This window comes from Artemia franciscana, chromosome 10, assembly GCF_032884065.1.
Source record: "Artemia franciscana chromosome 10, ASM3288406v1, whole genome shotgun sequence".
Taxonomy (NCBI): domain Eukaryota; kingdom Metazoa; phylum Arthropoda; class Branchiopoda; order Anostraca; family Artemiidae; genus Artemia; species Artemia franciscana.
Window position 1 is genome coordinate 32,128,960 of NC_088872.1, and position 22,565 is coordinate 32,151,524.

Sequence of the window (22,565 nt, forward strand, 5' to 3'; positions counted from 1 at the left end):
CAATCAGGTAGCAAAGATACTGGCCGCCAGCTGGAATGGTATACGATCAAACGACCTGCGGAATCAAATATATTCTCTTTCAAAAGCTTCTTTTTGGGTTATCGTACTAGTCTAGTGGTAAGGACTCTCCTTCCAAATGGAAGTATAGAGTCCGAATCACTGATCCGGAACGATATATGTTTCAAAAATCTGATTTTTTTTTTTTTTTTCATTTATGAACTGACAATGGACGACTTTTATGTTTACAGGTCTGTGTTGCATCAATACACTTTTTTAAGCTTTTAATCATTTAAATGTTGTTTTAAATCTTTATTTGTTTTTGGAGGCCGTTTTTTAATTTTCCGCCCAATCAGTTCGTTTCTGTGAATTGTTAGTTAAAAGAAATAATTATGTTTATTAACAATTCTGTTTGTGTGAGCTGTTGTAGATAATATTACGGCTGTAGCAATAGGACGTTAAAATTTTTAAAAGAAACATATTTAAGAAAGAAGTAGCACCAAATAAATACCAAATGTGGGGGATTCTTTTGACAGTCCTAAAAACCAAGACCTGTTCAAAATTAAACTAGGTTACTACTTATGAACAAAACAGTTGTGGCAACGGACTAACAGTAGCGAGGAGCGAGCCGGCTCATAGTAACCGAAACTTTAAAAAAACGTAATTTTGATACCAATATATACATCAGCTGAATCTGATTTTTACATTGGTTTTAAATATACGAGTTTTATCAAATTTAGTTTTACCCATTAAAAGATACGAGCCTGACAAAATTCGCCGTATTTTCGAAAAAAGGGGAAAACACTGCCTATAAGTCATAGAATCTTAATGAAAATTACACAATCAGATTCAGCGTATCAGAAAACCCTATTGTAGAAGTTTCAGGCTCATATCTGCAAAAATGCAGAATTTTGTATTTTTTGGCCAGAAGAAAGATCTGGCCAAAAAAATGCGAGTTTTTTTTTTTTTTTTTTTTTTTTTTTTTTTTTTTTTTTTTTTTTTTTTTTTTTTTTTTAGGGTTGATCGTATCGATCCAGTGGTTCTATAATGTCATGAGCAGGCTCATCCTGACAAAAATTAAAAGTTCTAGTGCCCTTTTTAAGTGACCAAAAATTGAAGGGCAACTAGGCCCCTCCCACGCTCATTTTTCCCAAAGTCACCGGATCAAAATTTCAAAATAGTCATTCGTTCAGCATAGTAAAAAAATTTACTAACTATGTCTTTGAGGATCACTCAATCCCCCACAGTCTCCGGGGGAAAGGCTGCAAGTTATGAACTTTGCCCATTGTTTAAATATACTATTGGTTATTAGGTGTATAAGTGTACTGACGTTTTCAGGGGGGATTTGTTCTGTGTGTGGGGAGGGGGTTACGTGAGAGGATCTTTCCGTGGAGGAATTTATCATGGAGAAAGAGAATTTTCATGAAGGGGGCGCTGGATTCACCAGCATTGTTTAAACAAAAATGATAAATGAAATAATTTTTTTTCAACAGAAAGTAAGAAATAACACTAAAACTTAAAACGAAGGGAAATTATTATGTGTAGGAGGGGATTCGTCCCCTCCTCAATACCTCACTCTTTGCGCTGAAGTATTTTTCGTAATTTCAAAAGAGCTATTTATTCTAATTAAACGGCCTTTGTGATTAAGGGGTCATTCTTAAAGAATTGGAACAAAATTCGAACTTTAGAGTAAACAGCGAGGTATTGAAGAGGGGGCGAACCCCCTCGTATACGTTATCAAAATATACAAATATAGAAGTTTATTGCGTAAGTTAATTTGTAAGTTACGTGTATTTATTACTAATAAAAACATTCTTAAAATAGAATTAAAAGTTCTAGTGGACTTTCAAAGTAACAAAAAAAATGGAGGGTAACTAGGCCTCCTCCCCGCCCCTTTTTTCTCAAAATTGTCCGATCAAAACTTTGAGAAAGCCATTTAGCCAAAAAAAGCAAACTTTATATGCAAATTTCGTTTTAATTATTCATGTACCAAATCAAAACCTGCATTAATTGGAAAACATTCTGAAACTAAATAGAAAAAAAAACAAGTTTTTTCAACTGAAAGTAAGGAGCAACATTAAAACTTAAAACGAACAGAAATTCTTACGTATATAAGGGGCTTAATCCCCTCCTCAGTACCTCGCTCTTCACGCTAAAGTATTTTTAGCAATTTCAAAAGAGCTATTTATTCTAATTAAACGGCCTTCGTGATTCAAGGATCATTCTTAAAGAATTGGAAGAAAATAAAACCTTAGCGTAGAGAGCGAGGCATTAACAAAGGGGCGAACCCCCTCATACGTAATAAAAATATACAAATATAGAAGTTCGTTACGTAAGTTTGTAAGTTACGTATATTTATTACTAATAAAAACGTTCTTTCTTGAGGGCAATTACGCCCCCTCCCCCGTCTCTTTTTTCTCAAAGTCGTCCGATCAAAACTTTGAGAAAGCCATTAAGCCCAAAAAAGTAAAATTAACATGCAAATTTCGTTTTAATTATTCATGTACGTTGAGCCAAAATCTGCATTAATTCAAAAAACGTTCGGAAATTAAATGAAAAACAAATTTTTTAGCTGAAAGTAAGGAGCGACGTTAAAGCTTAAAACGAGCAGAAATTATTCAGTGTATGAAAAGGGCTGTGCACTCCTCAATGCCCCGCTCTTTACGCTAAAGTTTGACTCTTTCTCACAACTCTACTTTTGAAAACAATAAAACACTTTAGCGTAAGGAGCAGGGCATTGAGGAGGGGTCATACCCTTTCATATACAGAATAATTTCTGTTTGTTTTAAGTTTTATGGTCGCTCCTTACTTTCAGTTAAAAAAAAAACAAACGTGTCTTTGAAAAATGAGGAATTACACAGTAACAGTGGGGGGGAGATTTATTTCTCGTCAAAATAGTAATTTCTCTTATTTTTTGCTTTGTTCCCAGCAGTTGTAGGCAAGTTAAAAATTTGCAATATAAATCTACGAGATGCAAATCAAATAAAAAATCAAAAAGTACATACCTTTGGCTTCTTTTCAGTTAATTTGGCACATCGTCTCATTTTACAAATTTGGTGACTTTTATCATTTTTACAGGGGGCACATTCCCCACAATTGTCTTTTTTCATACAACCCGCACACTCACCACAACGTTTTCGTTTCTTTTTTACAGGTCTATCATCATCACATCCTGGTATAGAATCTATGTCAGACATTACCATACTATTGGAACGGAATCCTTCAACAAGCCCAGACATCATACCCATTTCTGAGCTTGAGATCGATGGCACTTGGGCAGCGGTTTCTCCGGGCTGTTCTAAGGCAGACAGTTCAACTCTAGGTTTCCTCCTCCTATCAGGTTTTTCAACAGGACTTGATGTTATTCTGGGGTTTTCTGGGAACTGTCTCGATAGAAAATGTTCAGTTTGAGGAGGAGGAGGAGGAAATGGTTTATTTTCTTTCACTCGTTCAGGTACTATAGTCGGAGATTTGTTAGGAGTCACTATAGCTCCTCCTGTTCCACTCAGCAAAGTGATATGTTTTTCTTCGTAATTTGAAGGAGATGGTTCCTTCGTCGAAGGTGGTGCACTTTGTAAACTCGTCGGAGGATGTTGTAAGAACACAGGTATAGTATGAGGCAAAGATGGCTCTTGACCAGGAATGTATGCAGGAAACTGCGACTGAAAAGAAGGCAGTCGAGGATTATTAAGTGCAGCAAATGTGTCCTGAAAATTGTTAGGTGTAGCTTGGGAAGCCTCTGATGATGGTGGGGCCTCAATTTTTCCAAGCTCCAGTATTGTGGGACTTCCTTGGTCATTTTTACTCTCCCAGGGTCTGTACTGAACGTTCCCATTCTGATTTTGCTGCCCTGGCGTATTAGGATTAGATAAATCCGTTAAACGAGCAGTAAGATTTTCTCCATAGAAGTCCCAAGTTTGACCAGAAACAACAGGCAGTCCTATGTCAAGTAATCTTCCAGTTAATCCTTCAAAATCACTTTCGACGCCAAAAGTACTAAATGGCGGTAGCGATTTACTCGGATCATCGTGGAAGCCAAGTCCCAAATTGAAACTTAAGCTGTCGTGCATAAACAGCCCAGGGGAAGTCAATGAAAAGCCTGACCCAGCTGGACCTGATCCTGAGCTGCTGCTACTCTGTCCATCACCCATTGTGTCTCCCGTCGCTGGGTCACCTAAAAGAGATAACATGATTCACACATGAAAACAACGCACAAATGTCTGGAAGGACACACTTCCGTGAGTGCGTTTCTACAAAAACTATGTCTCTGGAGCCAGCATTGGAAATTTATTTCGACAAGGCGCACGCATCATGACTTCCAACATCTAGCCAAGTTTATGTTTAAGAGAGAAACTGCAAAATGACGTCAGGCTTTGAAAGCGTTGTCATAGTAACTACGACCGAGATTATTGAACATAGAGCCAAGTAGTAAACCATGCGTAACAGCCACCGGCAAAAACTGCGCACTTTCTATCAAATAGAAGCTTTCTGTCACCAAAAAAAGGTTACCACCTGCACATTATTTCTATCAATATTTCATTTTTTAGACTCTTAATTTTTGGTCCGAGACGCTCTCAAGTTTGTTTTTGTTGTGTTGTTTTTTTTGGGGGGAGGGGGGGGGGGGTTCGGCAGGTGAAAGGAGGTTTTGGAATTAAATTAGATAAATAAATGTATAAAGACCAAGTTCAAACTCTTGAAAAAACCAAGCCTAGCAAAAAGAAACTAGAAAAGCAGAAAACATTTTTTTTTTTAAAATATTGGCTACCATGCCAACAAACGAGCTTTGGGGACGCAGAGACTAGAAATGGTTTCACAAGAAAGAGAAAATAATGCCGGATAGCTCTTAGGATCATGGAAACTAATAGAAAGATTTGTTTTTTGGCAAATAAATCTTGACAAATGGTAAGAACCACGTGGGGAAAGACGATTGTTGCGTTTTGGGAAAGGGTTGCAAAAACAAAGTAAAAAGATGTCTTATCAACAGTTAGAATATGTCCTTCAATGAAGAGAGTATTTATGACTACAATTGCGTAATGTATGGATAAACATGAATATTAATTGAATTGGTTTTCGGATTACAAATTACATTATTGGTTTTCAAATATTAAGTAATAAAATAAACATACAGGATTTCGGACATAAACAAAAACGAGAAAAATAGTTTTTGTTTAATTCAGAATTTTAATACCGAGATTAAAAAACACACTGTCCAAAAGTGTTAGATTAGAAAACAATTATTACTTATTAATATGCAGAATAATTGTACCTAATACATTTTGCATACAGACCCACTATACTTTACCCCCACTAATGTGCAAATGTATAGCCCGAATGCCCCTCCCAGACTTCATTTTGCCCCCTGACCCTAGTTTGCCTCCACCCAGCTGAAATTTGGTTTCTTCAAAATTCTTATCCAAACTAAGACAATCCTGCATAATTGAAGTATTCACAGAAACGGGTCAGTTTTCTTTAGTAATAGTTTAGTACATCTTCACCTTTGGTACTATATGGCTCATTTTTCAGTTTTCACGGTTATTTTCAGTGGATTAGCTCCAACCCCACCTCTCCAGGATTTTGACGAAATTACACCACTGCTTTGGGCCCTCCCCCTTCCCAAATATAAAATTTTCTGACATTTCTTGAAATTTCTTCTTGTCACTACACGATTTGTCCCTTTCTATTTTATTCAAATTCGTGCCCACTGCCTCGAAAAATTCATCTTTAAATTTTCGACTTAAAATCCAACCGATTAAATTAAAAAAAAAGAAATGATCCTATTGATGGATACATCTACTCAGCAATAGTCACAAAAAAATGTCATTTCCTAAAAGTCATAAAAATTAGGCTAATCACAACCAGCTATAAAAATTATCTGTCTCTAAGTACATTTTAGCATGGAATGATGGACGCCAGTAGGGGGACCAGGCGTTTAATGTCCCCTCCATTACTGAGGAACAAAATATATTCAAAAATACATAAACGCAAGATAATTACAAATGCTCCCATTTAAATCTTTGTAAAAACAAAGCTTCAGGTAACACCTATACTCCCCCGGAAAGATTTCACTGCATCGCGTATGCATGGAATGAGACAAATTGTCTTAAAACACATGTTACATGTTATCCCAAATACTGGAAAATATGTATTTGGGATACTTATAATTAAAGGTACTTATGTATTATACAAGAAACACTCGATAATTTGGATCGCGAAGATCAGATAGAACAATAACCGGTTAGTTTGTAATGCATAGTGATAGTGTCTCACCATTGATGGTCAAATTAAGACTTGGGATGCGCCAAGGACCGAAGAACAGGCAATTATATTTTTCCAGGATGAGGGGTTGTTGCTCAAAATAAAACAGTGCGTCAATGGACACACCATGACTTGTACTCTTACGAGAAGCAACATCTTTGCAAGTATAACCTAACCTTCATTAGCATTAAATAAACTTCATTTCTAGAGTGTTTCTCGTATAATGCATAAATACCATAATTGTTTTAGGGGCATAGGCCTATATTAATTTTTTATTGCTAAAAAGTTTTTCCAAGAATTAGAATTTAAAGAATTCTGGAACAATGTTCTTTAAATTCTGGAAGAATTTAAACAATGTTGGAAGCATAGCTAATCATGCCAGCACACAAGGGGAGGTGGTGGGTGGATGCACCCTCCCCAAAGCTAAACCTAACTCCCGCAAAGGCGCAAACCTTATCGCTCCTAGGGTGACCACCTTTCTGTATCAGTTTGTATCATAATTTTAGAATAAGTAATACTTTTAATATTCCAAAGTGGAATTATACGACAAATAAAATGAGAGCCGAAGCAGAAATCGATGGACTACTTTTATTTTCTAAATATAATCTTACAAGAAAGGGAAATAGAAAAAGTGTACAGCAAAAGTCTTCAGCCTGTCAAGTTTTTCATTTCCTGAGTATCTACACCAGAAAATTTTTGAAAGTGCAGACTGCTATCCCGGAAACCCTACCACGTCACGGCCGGCTGTTAATCAAAATGACAGATTGAACCCCAAGTCATGATGATATATATACAAGGACACGCACTGTCTTTTTTGTCGAGTGTCGCTCGCTTAGCGACTGGCTGTGTTTTCGTTCAGCATATGTTCTTATTTCAGTTCGAAGTTTCAATTAAATGCCACTGATCATTTTTTGATAAGGAAACAGTTTAAGTTCCATTTCCGCTGCAATGACAAAGAGGCACAAAAAAGAAGCAAAAACAATTAACTTTTAGTTCGTTAGCATAACATAAGTACAACTTACTTGTGTTTGTTTAAATTACGCCAACAATGAATCGCACATATTGTGTCAAATGAATTGATTGGACTTGATATACAGAAGGAACCAAAAAAAAAAAAAAAAAAAAAAAAAAAAGCTAGAAGTACCTTGCAATCCAAGGCCCAGCCACGTGCACAAGAACTAAATTCCGGGGCGGGGATGGGTAAAACAAAATTTTACACACAAAAGCATAAGAAAGGTGGAGAAAACCTAAAAACTTTGAAGTAAACGGGGCCAACCCGCTCCCTCTGCGAATGTGTCTACTCACCACCTTTGTTGTAACATGAAGTATACTCCTCCCAATGTTATACTTCACATTTGAAGAAGATGTAGTTTGTTTGTTCTTTTTTTTTTTTTTTTTTTTTTTTGGTTAGCCTAATAAATGAAATTGAAAATGAAGTTTCTTGAGGTTAACTTTAAAGAAATAATTACAATAGCTGACAGCTTACATACATTTTAGTTTCATAGATTTAGTTTATACATTTTCTTTAAAAAAAATCCATTAATTATATTATTTTTTAAAGCTCGCGCAATCTCCATGACCGCTGTAAACTCAATATTAAAAAAATGAATAAGGAAAAATAGTAAAATCTTGACATTAGGATTTTCTCCTTTCGGAGGACGAATAAAACTCTCCTCTGTTTAGCTTACGTATCTGCCTAAAAGGGCTTTATAGCACTAAATTTGTACAAAAAAAAAAAGAAAAAAGAGGTTTTTCTTATGGAAGTAAAGAGCAAAGTATACACTCAAAACGAACAGATTGTGTCTTGGATTACGCAAGATATATCTACAAAGCTAGCTCAAATAAACTGGCCCGTGATATTTCACAATATTTGCAGAATTCCAAAAACTAGCCCCATATTGAAAAGGCAAAATCAACCCCAAAGACAGGTTGTTCGCTTAAGGAGCGAAAAATTCTGTAAGCAGTCCTTTAAAATAAGACTCGTTTATAATGCTCTCAATAGTCTTTCACCAGGCGAGCTACCATCCCACCCGTGCCCAATTAATTCCTAGGGACCTGGATATTCAAACAATTGTTTTTAACTCAAAATCCCCCTAAACATACCTACGGACAAGGGAATGGCCTTGAAGCCTCTAAGAAAATGTAGGCCTAATAAATACGGTTAAGACATTTGAACCCTTTCTCTTGAATAAAATCTTATCCCCCCCCCTCAAAATCAAACATTCATGAACACACTATCCTAAACTATTCAGTCCCTTTTACAAAGGACGAATGTTGTTCCCACCCTATCCTATTTACATTATTAGATAACCCACCCAATGAAAGTTGTTCGTTTTATTCTTATATCACAACCTTATAAAGATAGCACCTTAGAAATTCCTAAAAAGGTCACTCAGACTGTAAATTTAAGACCACCTCATCAAGCTAATCCCATACATTAATCAAGATGCAATCTATGTTAACATATTGTTGTCTTACCCCCTCTTTGGGTAAAACCGAGGGGATCGCGCACGCGTCTGATGAGAATGTTTACATCACCACAAGAGCAGATCAATTTGGGTTGTTGTAACATCTATCATAATCACAACCTTTTTGGGCTTTTTTACTCGAATTTCCAATAGCAGACATTTACCAGCGGGGTGTCATCCAATATGAGTCTAATTTGTAATTTTATAAGGGTTCTAAAGGTCTAATTGCATTGAAAATCAAACGAAGGACTTCCTTTAAAAATTGAATAAATTCCATTGGATTAAGTTCATAAAAAAAAAAGAACATCAAAGTAAAAACAATATTCCCTAAAGCAGTAACGGTCTCTCTGTGAACCTAGGCCTTAGAGCAACAAGAATTGTTTTAAGCTTCCATTTTATACATTCGGTTTAAAAAACTACATAAGATAAAAACGCAAGGAAACGAAATGCAACTGAATATTTTTTTTATAATTTAATAATCAGTATTCCTTCATTAAACTGAAAACCTTGCGAGTACGATATTCTATTGTAGGTGTTTTACTAGTTCTATGCGTTTAACCCCCCCCCCCCACCTCGGAAAATAGACATTATTCTAAAAATTTACTCTACAGGCAATTCCCCCTGCAGAAAACTCCCCTGTGAAAAATGTCCGAATGTTTCCCGATAATAATGACTATGTGTAAGCAATGGAAAAACTACAAAACTTAAAAAGGCGCTTAAATTTTTACAACGGGGTTCTCTGATTGTTTTGTAGTTTGGGAGGGAGTGCGATATCCCAAAGGGTGCAATTCAATGCCAAAACATCCAAGATCTCATTGAGCCATCAGATAAATAAAGAATCAGTTCTAAGGGAGAGACAAGGGGAGGCTGGGGGTAGAAATTGATGTATGATCCCAAGGCCGTAACCATGATTTTTAATTGGGGGGTGGGGGTAAAAACTTTAAAAAATGCATCAAAATGTGAAACTGATATCTATTCCCTAATGATTATTGGGCATGTTTCTGGGCTACGCTATTATTATGAAAGTGAAGAGCAATATTAAACCCCAAAACGAGCAGACTTTATCCCGCATAGGAGAGGAACTGCCCCTTCCTCATCCACACGTCCACTATACGGTTACAGAAATTTCGGCAGGGGGCTCATTAGATCAGAAATTGAGAATTCAAGACCTTTTTTATAAGTGGAAAGTGATTGGAGACCAACCAGCCACGGGGAGGATTTTCTACGGAGAGGGGGGGTATATTCCTAACCTAGTGAAACAATAAGCAATTGCATACAGTAGCCTTGTATATCAGCAAATTTCCAATGAAGAAATGATGCATAGGGATGTTTATTTTCATCAAATTTTTTCTGGGTTGGCCTATATTTAGTGGACCCCTATAAGCCTACCTAAGTATATATGCTAGGGAAGTAAATCAATCACACATTCTAATATATGTCCATTCTAAAAGGTGCACACATGCCTAGCCCTTAGGGAGGGAGGAATCGTAGATGTTTCTTGGAGAGGTCGACAACGCATAATTTTCACGCAAATTTTTCTCTGGTTTTCGAATATTCTATTATTACTGTATATGATAATTATAGTCTCAATCAAAATAATAAATGCAAATCAAAAGTACGCTAACAGAATAAACTAGGCTATAATGAACGGTTTATATTAGCCTCCTTTAGTATCAAATAGTCTTATTTGTGTAGAATATTATATTATGTAATTGTTAAGTTACTGATAAGCGAAAGTTGTCATTTATTGATGTTTAGTCATTTTGGCAAGACCCTAGTTTAGGGCTATCATAGCTGGCTGTTGAGTTAGGTGAATAAAATTTATTGCAACTCATTTAAAACCTAAATTGAACCCAGAATATCTTTTTAAGCTCATATCTCTACCTCGTTATATTTAAATGGTCTGAAAGATTCAGTACTCGGAAGGTTGTTGAGCTAGGTACTTTAGAACAAGTTACCTTAGGGACAACGACAGATTTTTATTTTTTTGCAGCAACTGAGGTGAAGTAGCTGAGTCAATAAAGCTAAAACTGTAGCTTAGCAGATTTTCGCAAACTTCGGCATCTCATCTTTGTCTACTCATCAGACTTCACGGATTCTGATAGGAAATGTGATTTACCGAGAAATAATCAAATTTGACTCGAGAATGTGCCTCATTACCGTAAACCATGACATAGTGCTTGTTAGGATTCAGAAAACGCCTCACCACAGCCTAATTTCCAGCTTTATAACCATTTCTGTCTCATTTGCTTAGCAGAACACAACACCTGAGGAGGGAGGAGAGTGGTCGAAGCTATGTACTTGAAAAGACATTGCCAGACCCTACTTTGTGCTGTAGATCCGTTTATGAAATTTTCTTTTACTGAACTCAGAAGTCCAAGATAGAAAAAAGCCACGAAATTGCAATTTCACCCCAATAGTCTCTTGAAAATATGGTAACATCTTACTTCAATGGCTTCTCTGAACTAAACGCTATGACAATATGCTTTTTTTATCATTCGATACAGAAAATTTATGTTTATAGAAATTTTCCGAGTCGCTTCCAGTTTGACTGCATCCCAACCCTTTATACCAGGTGATAAATGTTTAGTTTCGTTCCAGGTGCTTTAAAGTGCGTATTACTGCATATAGCAAGATTCTGATGATCGCATATTGTTACTCTGTCATTATTAGAGAAGCGCGTCCATTTTTAGCTTTCCAAAATCCCCTCCCCCCAACGAGACTAAAAATATGTAAAGTGGGATTGCTTACAGGTAACATCGCCTATAGAGCGAAGCGTTATTCCATGAGCCCCTCGGGCAGCGGACGAGGTCTCCATTCTATATTTATTCAACAAAGAGTGATAAAACTTAAAAAAAAAACCCAAACGAGGTTTATAAATATATAATAAATATATAATACAGACCTCACCCGCTGTCGGCGGGGCTCATGGACTAATACGCTTCGCTTTATAGGTAGGCTAATGTTACCTGTAAGCAAGCCCACTTTACGCATTTTAGTTCGCCCCATGGAGGAGGAGGAGGTCAACCAGAAATGAATGCGCTTCTATAATTAGCATTTCTTAGAGCATTTGGGACGAAACTATACATTTACCGGAATTGCCTCGGCCTTTTCTTTTTTTTTTTTTTTTTTTTTTTTTTTTTTTTTTTTTTTTTTTTTTTTTTTTTTTTTTTTTTTTTTTTTATCGGCATTATGAACCAGAGTCCTGATTTTTAGTATTGAGTCTAACTTATGAGTAAATTTTTCGTTGCTTATATTATTGAATTACAAATAAAGTGAACATACCACTCGATGCCTTTTTTTATGCTTTACGAACATAGTAATCGCTTCTATCGTAAATTCAAATTTAAGCACTTTTTGAGCTCTTGAAAATTACCAAAATATTTCTAGTTTTCGGGTATAAAAAAGGCTTAAAACATTGGTCTCAAACTTACTGTTTCATTATAAATCTATTTTTTTAATATCATATAATCCACAACCTCTGATTTTCCACGATTAATTTGGATAAATAAATTTTACAATAACTTTCTTTGACATTTTGGTTTTGATGACAAGATTTCAATTATTTGAGTGGGATTTTAAGTCACATAAATTTTACTCAAGAAACATTTTTCCAAATTCTTTAAAGCCTTATAAATCAGAATTTAGAGCCATATTTTTGTTGGTACTTAGCGACCTATTACTTAGCGATCTATTATAGCGACCACACTCAAGAAGTGAAGTTAGGGTAATAATATACCTAATGGTATATACCAAAAAATGAAAAATATAATACTTTAGTAACAAAATACTAAATGCCTAAACTAACCATTGCTGCATTTAATATATGCTATGCTTTACCCAACCTTCCCTAATGTATAAATGAAAATATAAAACTATAAAAATAGTGAGACACTATTTTGTGAGACACTAGTCAAAGCAAACTAACCGGTTATTATCCCATATGATCTTTACCATCCAAATGATCGACAGTATAAAGAAGTTACTTGACCAGTTTCCTGTGTCGAAATTTTAGTATCTATTATATGACCGAAAAGTACCAAAGTTTGTCCCGGGAAGGTAGCCTATTTTGAAGTAACTACCTCCGCTCTTTCTCCCTCTGGAGGACCCTGACTTCTAAAATCTTTGTGTTATAAAATTGAAACCTTGCAAAATAGATCTTCTGCTTAAGTGAAGTACAACAAAACAGTTTTCAATTTCACAACTTTGCTCAACTCTACTCAAATAACAGTAATTGCATTTTCAAAACTAAAACCAGAGAAAAAGAAACTGATAACTGGAATTAACATAACACGTTGTTTTGTCAAAATTTCAATAGGTAATAGACCTGTCAAGTAGCATAGGCAAATTTCTCAGGCTATGCTAGGCTAACTATCTCCAAATGCACACATAGAAACCGGTTTTACAACAGATCAACAACTGTCCAAATACTGGTGTCAATAATAGACAAGTAATTTTTTTTTTTTGGGGGGGGGGGGGTAAATGAAGAAAAATTGGAAACGCATCAAAAACTTTTTATGTCCATTTTTCATACTTTTTTACGAGTTGGATAAAAAACTCGGGTTAGGGAGGCAAAGTTCAAACCCTGTAACCCTCTAGCCCTAGGCTATATAGCCCACAGAAGTTTGCTGATTTAGTGGGTTTTTCATTGTTTATTTTGGTAAAATTCTAGTTGAGAGACTTGTTGCTATCTCAGAAAGTGCCCTCTAGAGGGAAAAAGAGTGGAGGTGGGTACTTTAAAATACCTTCCCGGGACATACTTTAGCCTGTATACCCATCCCTGAAAGTTTTTTTTTCCTAACCTAACCCCTTTCTGAGATAGCAAGAAGTCAATCAACTAGAATTTTACCGTTTATTTTTACTGAATTGAAAGTCAATTTAAGAAAAAAATACAGCAAACCTTCGTATACAGTCTAGGGCTAGGCTATATCTGGCCCCATATAGCACTGAATAGATAACCTAGTGGCCTATGATCTAATATTCCTTCAGTAAAATTCGCGTGTTGTACGAATTCGCCTCCTTTTCTCCCTTCAAAACTCCCAACACACGAGCCTGAATCAAGACAGATAAGTTCCATTTTATAGCCTACTGGAAAATAGGTTTTAATTCAAAACAAGACAGAAAAAAATATCTTACCCGCAATCTTATTACGACACCACAAAAATTAGATATTCATCAAATACGTATATCCGTACAATCTCATACCAAATCCGTCAAAGGAGAGACCCGACTATTTCTAATAATCAACTTGTTAATTCAGCTACACATTCACCACATAAAACGGCGGCACTACTGCTAGGGTGGATTACAGCTTCAGGGTGGAGATCAATATTGCGATCACCCCCCAGTGTCTCTAACCCCCGCCTTTCCACCCCTCTTTGTGCAAATGACGTAGCTGATTTAATGAAGATCGCCGAGCGGAAAAACTCCAAACCATTACGCTGCATTTTCGGAGAATTGGAAAAGTCTAAGCAGTTGATATCCGAAAAATTCAGGAGTTCATTTGTGACTGGCATAATATTTTTTGCAATAGTGAACATTGCATAGAAGAGAGGACCCCCCCCCCAGAAAGATATTAAAGCATAGCAAATGCGCAAAAAAAGACGCTTTTTAACAGCGCAAAAAATTGGATTTTAGGCAATCTTAGCTGCTTCCCCTTTACGAAATTTTGCTTCCCCCATAATACCTTTAGGATTGTAAGAATTCTTCGAAACCTTTACTGTCCCCCCTCCGACACATAAATCAAGAGACGGTCTCTAATTTTTTATATATTTTTTATTATTATTCGTCTTTTCTGTAATTTTGAATTCTTCCTCTGCTGTTAAATAAATGCTTCTGAGTAACTGCAAACCTCCCCCCCCCCGGGTAAAAACTTGGAACAGTACCTGAAAGACCGCTCAAACATATGACACTGCGCAAAAAACTGAGGATTATAAAATGTTATTGTCACATTATGATTAACTTTTCGGCCACTACCGCGCAAGTAAAATGTACTCGCGTTCTCAAACTCTAACGCCGTTGCCAGATTTGCCACTTAGCAGTCGCATTATAGAGTTACAAAAAAATAACAAGGAAAGGTAGCTGCTGATCTAAGAAAATCGAAAGTTCAAGTATTTTAAAACAATAAAAAAAAACACAAGAATTACTTCTTATCAATTCGAATTTTTTATGCTACAGAGCATGTAGCAGCGTAGTTTTTCAATTTCCTTCCGTACTAATTTTTTAAGTAAGTTTATTACTTTATAAAATTACTTTCCCCTAGCCTGCGTACTTTCTTTTGGTGATATCCTCCTTGTTATGTATGGGAATTCCTGTTCTTTTTGAGTTTGACTTCGTTTGAATTTCTAATTGTTTAGGCTTGATTTCTTAATTCATAATAATTGCGTTCCACTTAAGTTTGATTTCTGTGAGTTTTTTTCTACTAATTTTTACTTATAATTTCGCTTTTTACTTTCTGTTGAAAATTTTCTTTTGTTCAAACTTAAAACGAACAGAAATTACTTTCATGAATAAATGAATTCTAAAACGAACAGAACTTGAAATAAATAATCATATCAAGCGCAATCATGACAGATAATGCTATAGATGAATAAGTGAATCCCAAAACGAACAGAATATAAAATATGTTATCCAGACAATCTTGAAACAAACAAAAATTAACACAAACAGGAAGGGATATCTTCTAAAGGTCATCGCGTCATTTGTACTTTATTGAAAACACTATTTACTTTTCATGGTGTGGTTTTTATCTGTCAAAGCATCGACAAAAATAAAGTAAAATAACCACAAAACCGAGAAGACTTTAAAGAAGTAATGAAAGTAAATTGACCGTTTAACATAAAATTATATCAATATCTGTGAATCTGAGAAATTCCTGGTTTTTCAATATTACAATAATAGAAATTTAAAAAGAATTGCTTCAAGGAAAGTGCAAGTGAGGTTGTGGCCTGTAGAAGGTTTAGAGAGCGGTAGCTCCTACTTCTGTTTGTGTTAATTTCTCGTTGACTACGCTATTCATTTTACTTTATGTTTGTTTTAGGATTAGCAGTATTTGTAATTTTTATGTTTGATATCATCATTTATTTCAATTTCTATTCGTTTCAGAATTCATTTATTCACTGATAGCAATTTATGTTCGTTTTAAGTTTGAGTAATCGCAGGTGTTGATTTCTGCTCGTCTTAGATTTTAATATGAGTCTTGATTTCACTTTCAAAAATCTTTTTTTGAAAACGTTATTTTAATTAACTTTTGTACGTTTTTGTTGACATAGTTTTGGATAATTAAGTTTTTTTTCCAGTTTGCCTTATTAAATAGCAAAATGTTGGATTGTAATTTAATATTTAGACATAATTTGAATATCCAGTCAAAGTTTTCAATCAATATTAGTTTTGTAAAATACGCTTTCAATAAGGAAATTTTGGGTGGACTAAGAGGAGTATTTTTATTCATACACACTCACTTATATGGGTAGAAAATTCTGCGGGACTTTAGTAGGGCTGAGACCATCTTGACCCCCCCCCCCGTCCGGTAGACGCCCTTGAATGCACACCTATATTAATCTACCATTTTATTAAAAGCGGATTTTTATGGTTGCAATTTGTTCGAATTATTTATTTTTTAAAATAAATTTGTTTCAAATTAATTCCCTGCATAGGGATCCATCTGACCTAGAATCTTATGAAACGGTTTTGAATACGATTGAAGAGAAACGATATATAATCCCCGTTTCTGTGCATCTTTAGCCTATCAATCTTTTGATCTGGAATAATCATAAGCATTCAAAGTCAACTAGCAGTGCTGAATAAAAGTGTCAATACTGGGTATACATGATTTATTTGCTCTACATTGCTATTTCTACGGGAATAGATTCTAGTTCAACAAGAGCTCATAGCGAAAATATTTTAAACAGATTGGAGACTAAATTTTAAACCCTTTCCATCTCCCCTCTCCCCCAAATAAAACTTTGATATCCAACTGCTACTTCCACCCAACACTCCCTGAAAGCTTCAGCGTGATTCCCTAAAGTTGTTCTCCGAAGATAGCGAATACGCTGTTTGGTATCTTTTGAGTTACCTTAATTCTTAACCATGAGTGTTTTAGAAGTCCCACAGAAGATCATAGTACAAATAGAATTAATGAATCGGATTAGAAACTATTATAAACCTCCTCTCCAGTCACAAGATCAGGTCCCATTGACTCCCTAGAATTTCCTAAAGGTTTCAAATTAATAGTTCAAACCAACTCCAAAGATATTGCGGATGTGCAATTTTGATAAGCTCGTATAATATAGTTGCTTTGGATTTACCTCGCTTTTTAGACATGAAAAAACTCGAATTTCTACGTGGGCTTCCCATGTAAAAACGCTTAGATGGATTGGAGACAACAATTTTAGCCTTCCCCTCAGAAAAATATGAAGGCCCCTTGCCCTTCCCCGCACTACCTGAAAGTTTGAAATATATCCTTCAAGCCGTTCCAGATATTTTTTATAAATGCAATTTTGATAGCCTTACTGCTCTTAGATTTAGCTCTGCCCTATACCCTAAGTGAAAATTCGAGGTCCATTTCACTTCGGTACACCTTCCAAAAATTTTAACTCGATCTGCCAAGCTGTTCTGAAAGTATTGCAGATCTATTTTGTTAGTCTGCTTGTAGATACATTTGAGACTATATATGCCAAGCCTTTTCCTGCCTCCTCCTTTGTGTTAAGATCCAAGGTCTAAATAGCTAAACAAAAATTTTGATAGCCTGGATAGCAATACGCCCTTGGATTTAGCTCTGCCTCTCCCCTACGTCAGAATTTGAGGTCCATTTCACTTTGCAGCACCTCCCAAAAATTTCAACTCGATCTGCCATGCTGTTCTGAAAGCATTGCAGATCTATTTTGTTAGTATGCTTGTAAATACATTTGAGACAGTATATGCCAAGCCTTTTCCTGCCTCCTCCTTCGAGTTAAGATCCATTCCCAAGACAGTGCGAAGGCTTTTTTTCATTGTCTGGTAAAGCATGGTGTAAACACAATGTGCGTGCAGGTATTCAGTTGAAACTTTAAAAAAATGCTAGAAAGAGGATGTTGAACTAACCAAGAGGCACTATATACGTATTGCTGCTGCTACTGCTACTACTACTGCTACAGCAAAGGCGGCATAATACAAGAAAGCAACAGCAAAACGCAATGAAGAGTCCGCGTAAAACAACATGACAAAAAATCTACCAAAATCAGATGAAAAGTTGAGCGCGAGTCACACTATCCTCAGACAAGAACACCAAACTTTGGAAAAAAACAGTAAATTCTGTAGATTTTATTGCCAAAAATAAGTGCCAACAAATGGCTCTAAACGTAAAGAACAAAACTCAATAGTTTTTTTTTTTACAGAATTATTTTCATAAAATTGCAGAGGGATTGGAGTAAACATACTTGGTGTGTCCATTTTCTGGCACACAACTGGAGTTCAGCATCAAAAAACCACACAAAATTGAAATTCGACGTGATTTTGGTGAAAACTGAACCTCATGTTTTCAACATCAGAGAGTATGGAGCGCAAATCTACGAAGTTTCCCCATTTCATGGGTTTTTGAAAATGTGGCATTTAGAGCAATTACTTAGGTGAGGAAAATGTAAACAAAAGTGTGAATCATCATTCTCATGTCCCTTTGACCCCAATCGGTGGAAAACAAGAACAAAAAACTCAACCTTTCTGAAAAGCGTTACGTAATGCTGATTTAAAAAAAATGCCAGATGCGGACATTACTGGTAAAAGCTGACGAATGGATGTCGGAGCGGCTACGATGTCACTTTGATCCTCCGATCATACAGATTGCAAATTTGTCAATGGATCCGGTTCAAGCAAAGCGCAACATGCCCACCAAATCACGTCGAAGAGTCTTTCGTCTGTAAAAGAGTAGACAAATCGATTACCTTGGCAGACCTTGACTTCACACACGATATGGGCCTCATGAGCAGTCGGTTGGCTGAACTTAAAGAGATGAAACTATCGAGACTGTTACCTTGTTTCTATCTTAACGAAAAACAGAGGTGCAAAAGCTGACACTAAATCCGAATAGGAAAGACATGGGCTGTATTGGCAAGCATTTAGAAGTTTCTTTGGAGTAAATATAAAAATAGTATAAACCACTAAGATGGATGTCTACAAGGCAACGGCTGTAAGCTTGTATCCTGCCTACTGTTGTAACCGTTGTAAGCTGGATCCTGCTGTAAACTTGCAAAACTTGGCTATTAGGGACCAAAGAATCCAGATCTTTGGAAGCATTCTACCGTTGCTACATGAGGCACACGACAAATCAGCCAATGGTCTCGTATCTCAAACGCTGTGGTTCGAAGCTGCTGTACTCATTAACCCCTCCTTTCGGCAATCGTAAAACAGACATCTAATATTCCTAGAACAGTACTACAACGGCTAGCTGGAACCAAATCATGTGAACCCCTTCCAGATAGGAAACAAAGGACGGCTAGAGAAAGAATTTCAGGTAGACATTCAAGAATGACCTGATCTTTTTGGGTGGCTTATACCAAAAAAGACGTCGTTTAGATAGGGATTGGCTGCAAATAGAAGAATAGGATGCTTCTGACAGACCATATCTGTTGTAAGTCATCTGTTGGTCAATTGATACATGACTGGATCTTCGGTTGGTTTCCGCCGAAAGTAAGCAAATTAAAGCAAGAGTCACGTCACAGTTTCGATTTAGCTCGTTTTTACTCTGGGTTGGAACTTTCATAGTATTCGTAACGCCTGACCGAAATCCTGCAGCCGGTTTGTTTTTACACTTAGTCCGCACCTTTTTACAAATAGGAATTTTCCTGGTTTTGCGCAGAATCAAACAGTTCGTTGTAAAGATCTGTAACTAAGGAGCGACTCGGCTCAATAGTGACCGAAAACCTAAATAACAGAATTTTGATATCAATAGATGCATAAAAAGAGTCAGTTAAAGAATAGTGCTCTCGTTTTTGCACTAAATCACCAAAATTCTGTAGCTTGGAATTAGCTTATATTTGCGCCAATTCAGGACTCATCTCATTCTTGCATATCGTCTGTCCATAGCTTAGACTTAGCACATTTTTGCAGAAACTTAGGACTTGGGCCTGGGTGTGATACTGAACTTAGTATACGGTCTGACCTTGAATCTTTGATTACATCCATAGGTTACAGTTTACTCTTTTGTCATTGATCTGAAAAGCCAGTCTGCATATGATACTGTTGGTTTGTCTTATAAGCCTCCTCCTTTTCCAGCACATCTGTTCTGCGATTGCTTGATCAATTTTCTTGTGTGAGGACTCCTCTAAAAAACGTCTTTGTGTTTTGAGAGATTTTAACTATTATATGTTAAGTGTCGGATCATGTGATGATCTTTTTGATGTACTTTCTCTTTCGAAGCTAATACCTTCTTTTTTTTCTTATCGCGTTTAATAGATAATATTTCTATTTCTCATTGTCCTAATTTAAAGTTTATTTCTGGTCTTGTTTTTACTGATCTTTCTAACCACTTCCCCTAATTGCTGTGGATTAGCAAGGTGATTCTTCTTTTGGAACTTATCAGATAATAAAATTTCCAATTAAATACATAGTCTTCCGACTAACGATTGGTCTAGTTTTCTTGAGGCTAATGACGCAGAGTGCGCGACAGTGCCTTATAGAAATTTTGTTGGACAAGCATTTTCCTTTTAGAAAAAGACCGCGGAATTCATCACCCAAATGTCAATGGATGTCTAGATGTCTGATTACTGCTACGCATATAAAAGCGTCTCTGTTCAAGGCTACATGCAAAAGTAAGACACAGGTCAATCTTTTGAAGTGCAAATGATAAAAAAAAGCACTTACTTCTTCAGCGCGTGCAGCTGAAAAGCTGTATTTTTTGCGTCGAGTTTATGATTGTAAGGAGAATTTGCGCAATGTTTGAACTAGTTAATGAAGCTCTTTCCCGCAAGTAACTCAAACAGTCTATACCATGTCTTTACAAGAAAGCCGATGGATCCATTGAGGAGAAAAACTCAACATAAAGCGTCTTTAATTCGTATTCCACCACACTTCCTTCGATTCCCGTTCCACCCTAAGTTAGAGTAAGTACTATTCGCTTAGCAGAAAAGTCTTTTTCCTTTCCCCATACAGTGATATTGAAATTTCTTGTCTCTAACCCAATAACAAATATAATTAACATTTCTCTCTCTTGTGGTGTTTTTCCTAATTGATTGAAAATTGCTAGTCTTTTACCTTTTCAAAGGAACTGATCATCTCTAATCTCAAATTGTTTACTTATTCCTCTTCTTCCAGTTGTCTCTAAGGTTGTTGAAAAAAGTGCATTGTCGACTCTCTTTATTTGTATTTAGTACTAACATAAGTGCAAGATATTCTCTCATAACAAATCATTAGTGTGGTTTTCGTCTCTCTTTCTGTATTTCACATGCATTATCAAATGCAAGAGAATTTGTGCGTGTAAATTTGGACAAGGCTTTGTGTGTTTTGGGTCTAATTCTTGACTTTTTGAAGGCGTTTAATACGGTGGTCGACCACTCTGTTCTCCTGTCTAAACTATCTTCATTTGGAGGCATTATGTCCCACAAGAACGGTTAAGGTCTTACCACTCAGGGAGATCCGAGTGTGTTTTAATTAATGCTACTTCTTTCTCTACTTTGCCTAAATTGAAAGGTGTCCCACAGGGCTCTGTGCTTGGGCCACTTTTGTTTTTAGTTTACAGTAACGATCTTGTTGATGGTCTTCTTCCCCATGTGCACCGTGTCCTTTTTGCTGACGACAGTAACTTTTTCATTGTTGCAGTGGACCTACCATCTACCACTTCCGTAGCTCAAACTATTTTTGACAAAGCGAAGGAATGGTGCTGATCAAGTGGTATGGCTCTTAACAGCTGGAAGAGTGTCGTTGTACATTTCAAGACCACTTATCGTATGTGTGACGTACAGGAGGTAATCATCCTGACTTAAGGGAATGATATTATATCGCGATCTACTACTGTGAAATTTCTCGTTGTGGTTCTTGATTGCTTTTTTTCTTTTAAACCCCATATTACTCACACCTGTTCCCTCATGCTCCGCTAGTCTTCAATGTTGCACCGGGTTAACTCATTTCTTCCCCCAGATGTTTTTTCAAAGACGTTTCCTAGATTTTTCCTTTATTGTGTTTTTTTTTTTAAGTACACTTCCACCGTCTCTGCAGCAGTTTTTCTCGCAGACAGGCTCAGGTTGGCAATCTTCTTCTTTACATAGTCTTTCTCGCTGATTTACTATGTCTAAGCGATCATTAACAGCAGATCAGAGGTCTCCTGTTCAACCATCCACTCTACTATGGATCTTCATCCTTTCCGATGTCCCTTCATCTCTCTCCACGAAGGCAGTTTCTCAGCTGATCTTCCCATAGTTTTAGCCCACTATTTATTTCTCCCTCCTTTGTTTATTTTATCACTCTCTATTTTCCTATTGTTTCCTTTTTTTAAGTCATTTTCGTGGGTGTGCGTCTGGGACGGTCAGGAACTACTCAAACTAAATATGTTCAGCAGTTTATCTTTGTTTTTCTTTGCTTTCAAAACATATGCTTCTTGCTTTCTTCTCCAGGGAACTCGTTCGTTTGTTAGTAAATTTAACCACACTCTATAATTTTTTATCTTTTCCACGGTTTTTTTTTGGGGGGGATGTTCTGTAACTGAGTGTATTGTTTATTGTATTTGTGGATTCTCGTCTTTGTATTGTTAGGCCCCAACAGGCTAAGCTTCTTGGGCCAAATAACCTTTAGTAAGGCTTGTATAATATTTCTTTGATGTATTTAGCTCGGTTTTCATATCATTATTTCTCTGTAAGTTTCTTCCTTTGATCTTTTGAC

At 36.3% G+C, this 22,565-nt stretch overlaps 1 protein-coding gene across 3 annotated transcripts in view; it reads right to left on the bottom strand.

The window, feature by feature from the left end:
• The window catches only part of LOC136032077 (methylcytosine dioxygenase TET-like), a 67,758-nt gene extending 53,137 nt beyond the window's left edge, over window positions 1-14,621 (bottom strand). Inside the window, exons 1-2 of one of the 3 annotated variants that reach the window (XM_065712202.1) lie at window positions 14,606-14,621; window positions 3,003-4,171 (exon numbers count right to left, since the gene is read on the bottom strand). In XM_065712202.1, the coding sequence (XP_065568274.1) occupies window positions 3,003-4,148 (1,146 nt within the window). In that variant the 5' untranslated portion in view covers window positions 4,149-4,171; window positions 14,606-14,621. Of the gene's footprint in view, window positions 1-3,002; window positions 4,446-13,856; window positions 14,001-14,605 lie in introns of those variants that run through there. The other 2 variants (XM_065712201.1, XM_065712200.1) reach the window with 2 other exon arrangements.
• Window positions 14,622-22,565: the final 7,944 nt, after the last annotated feature.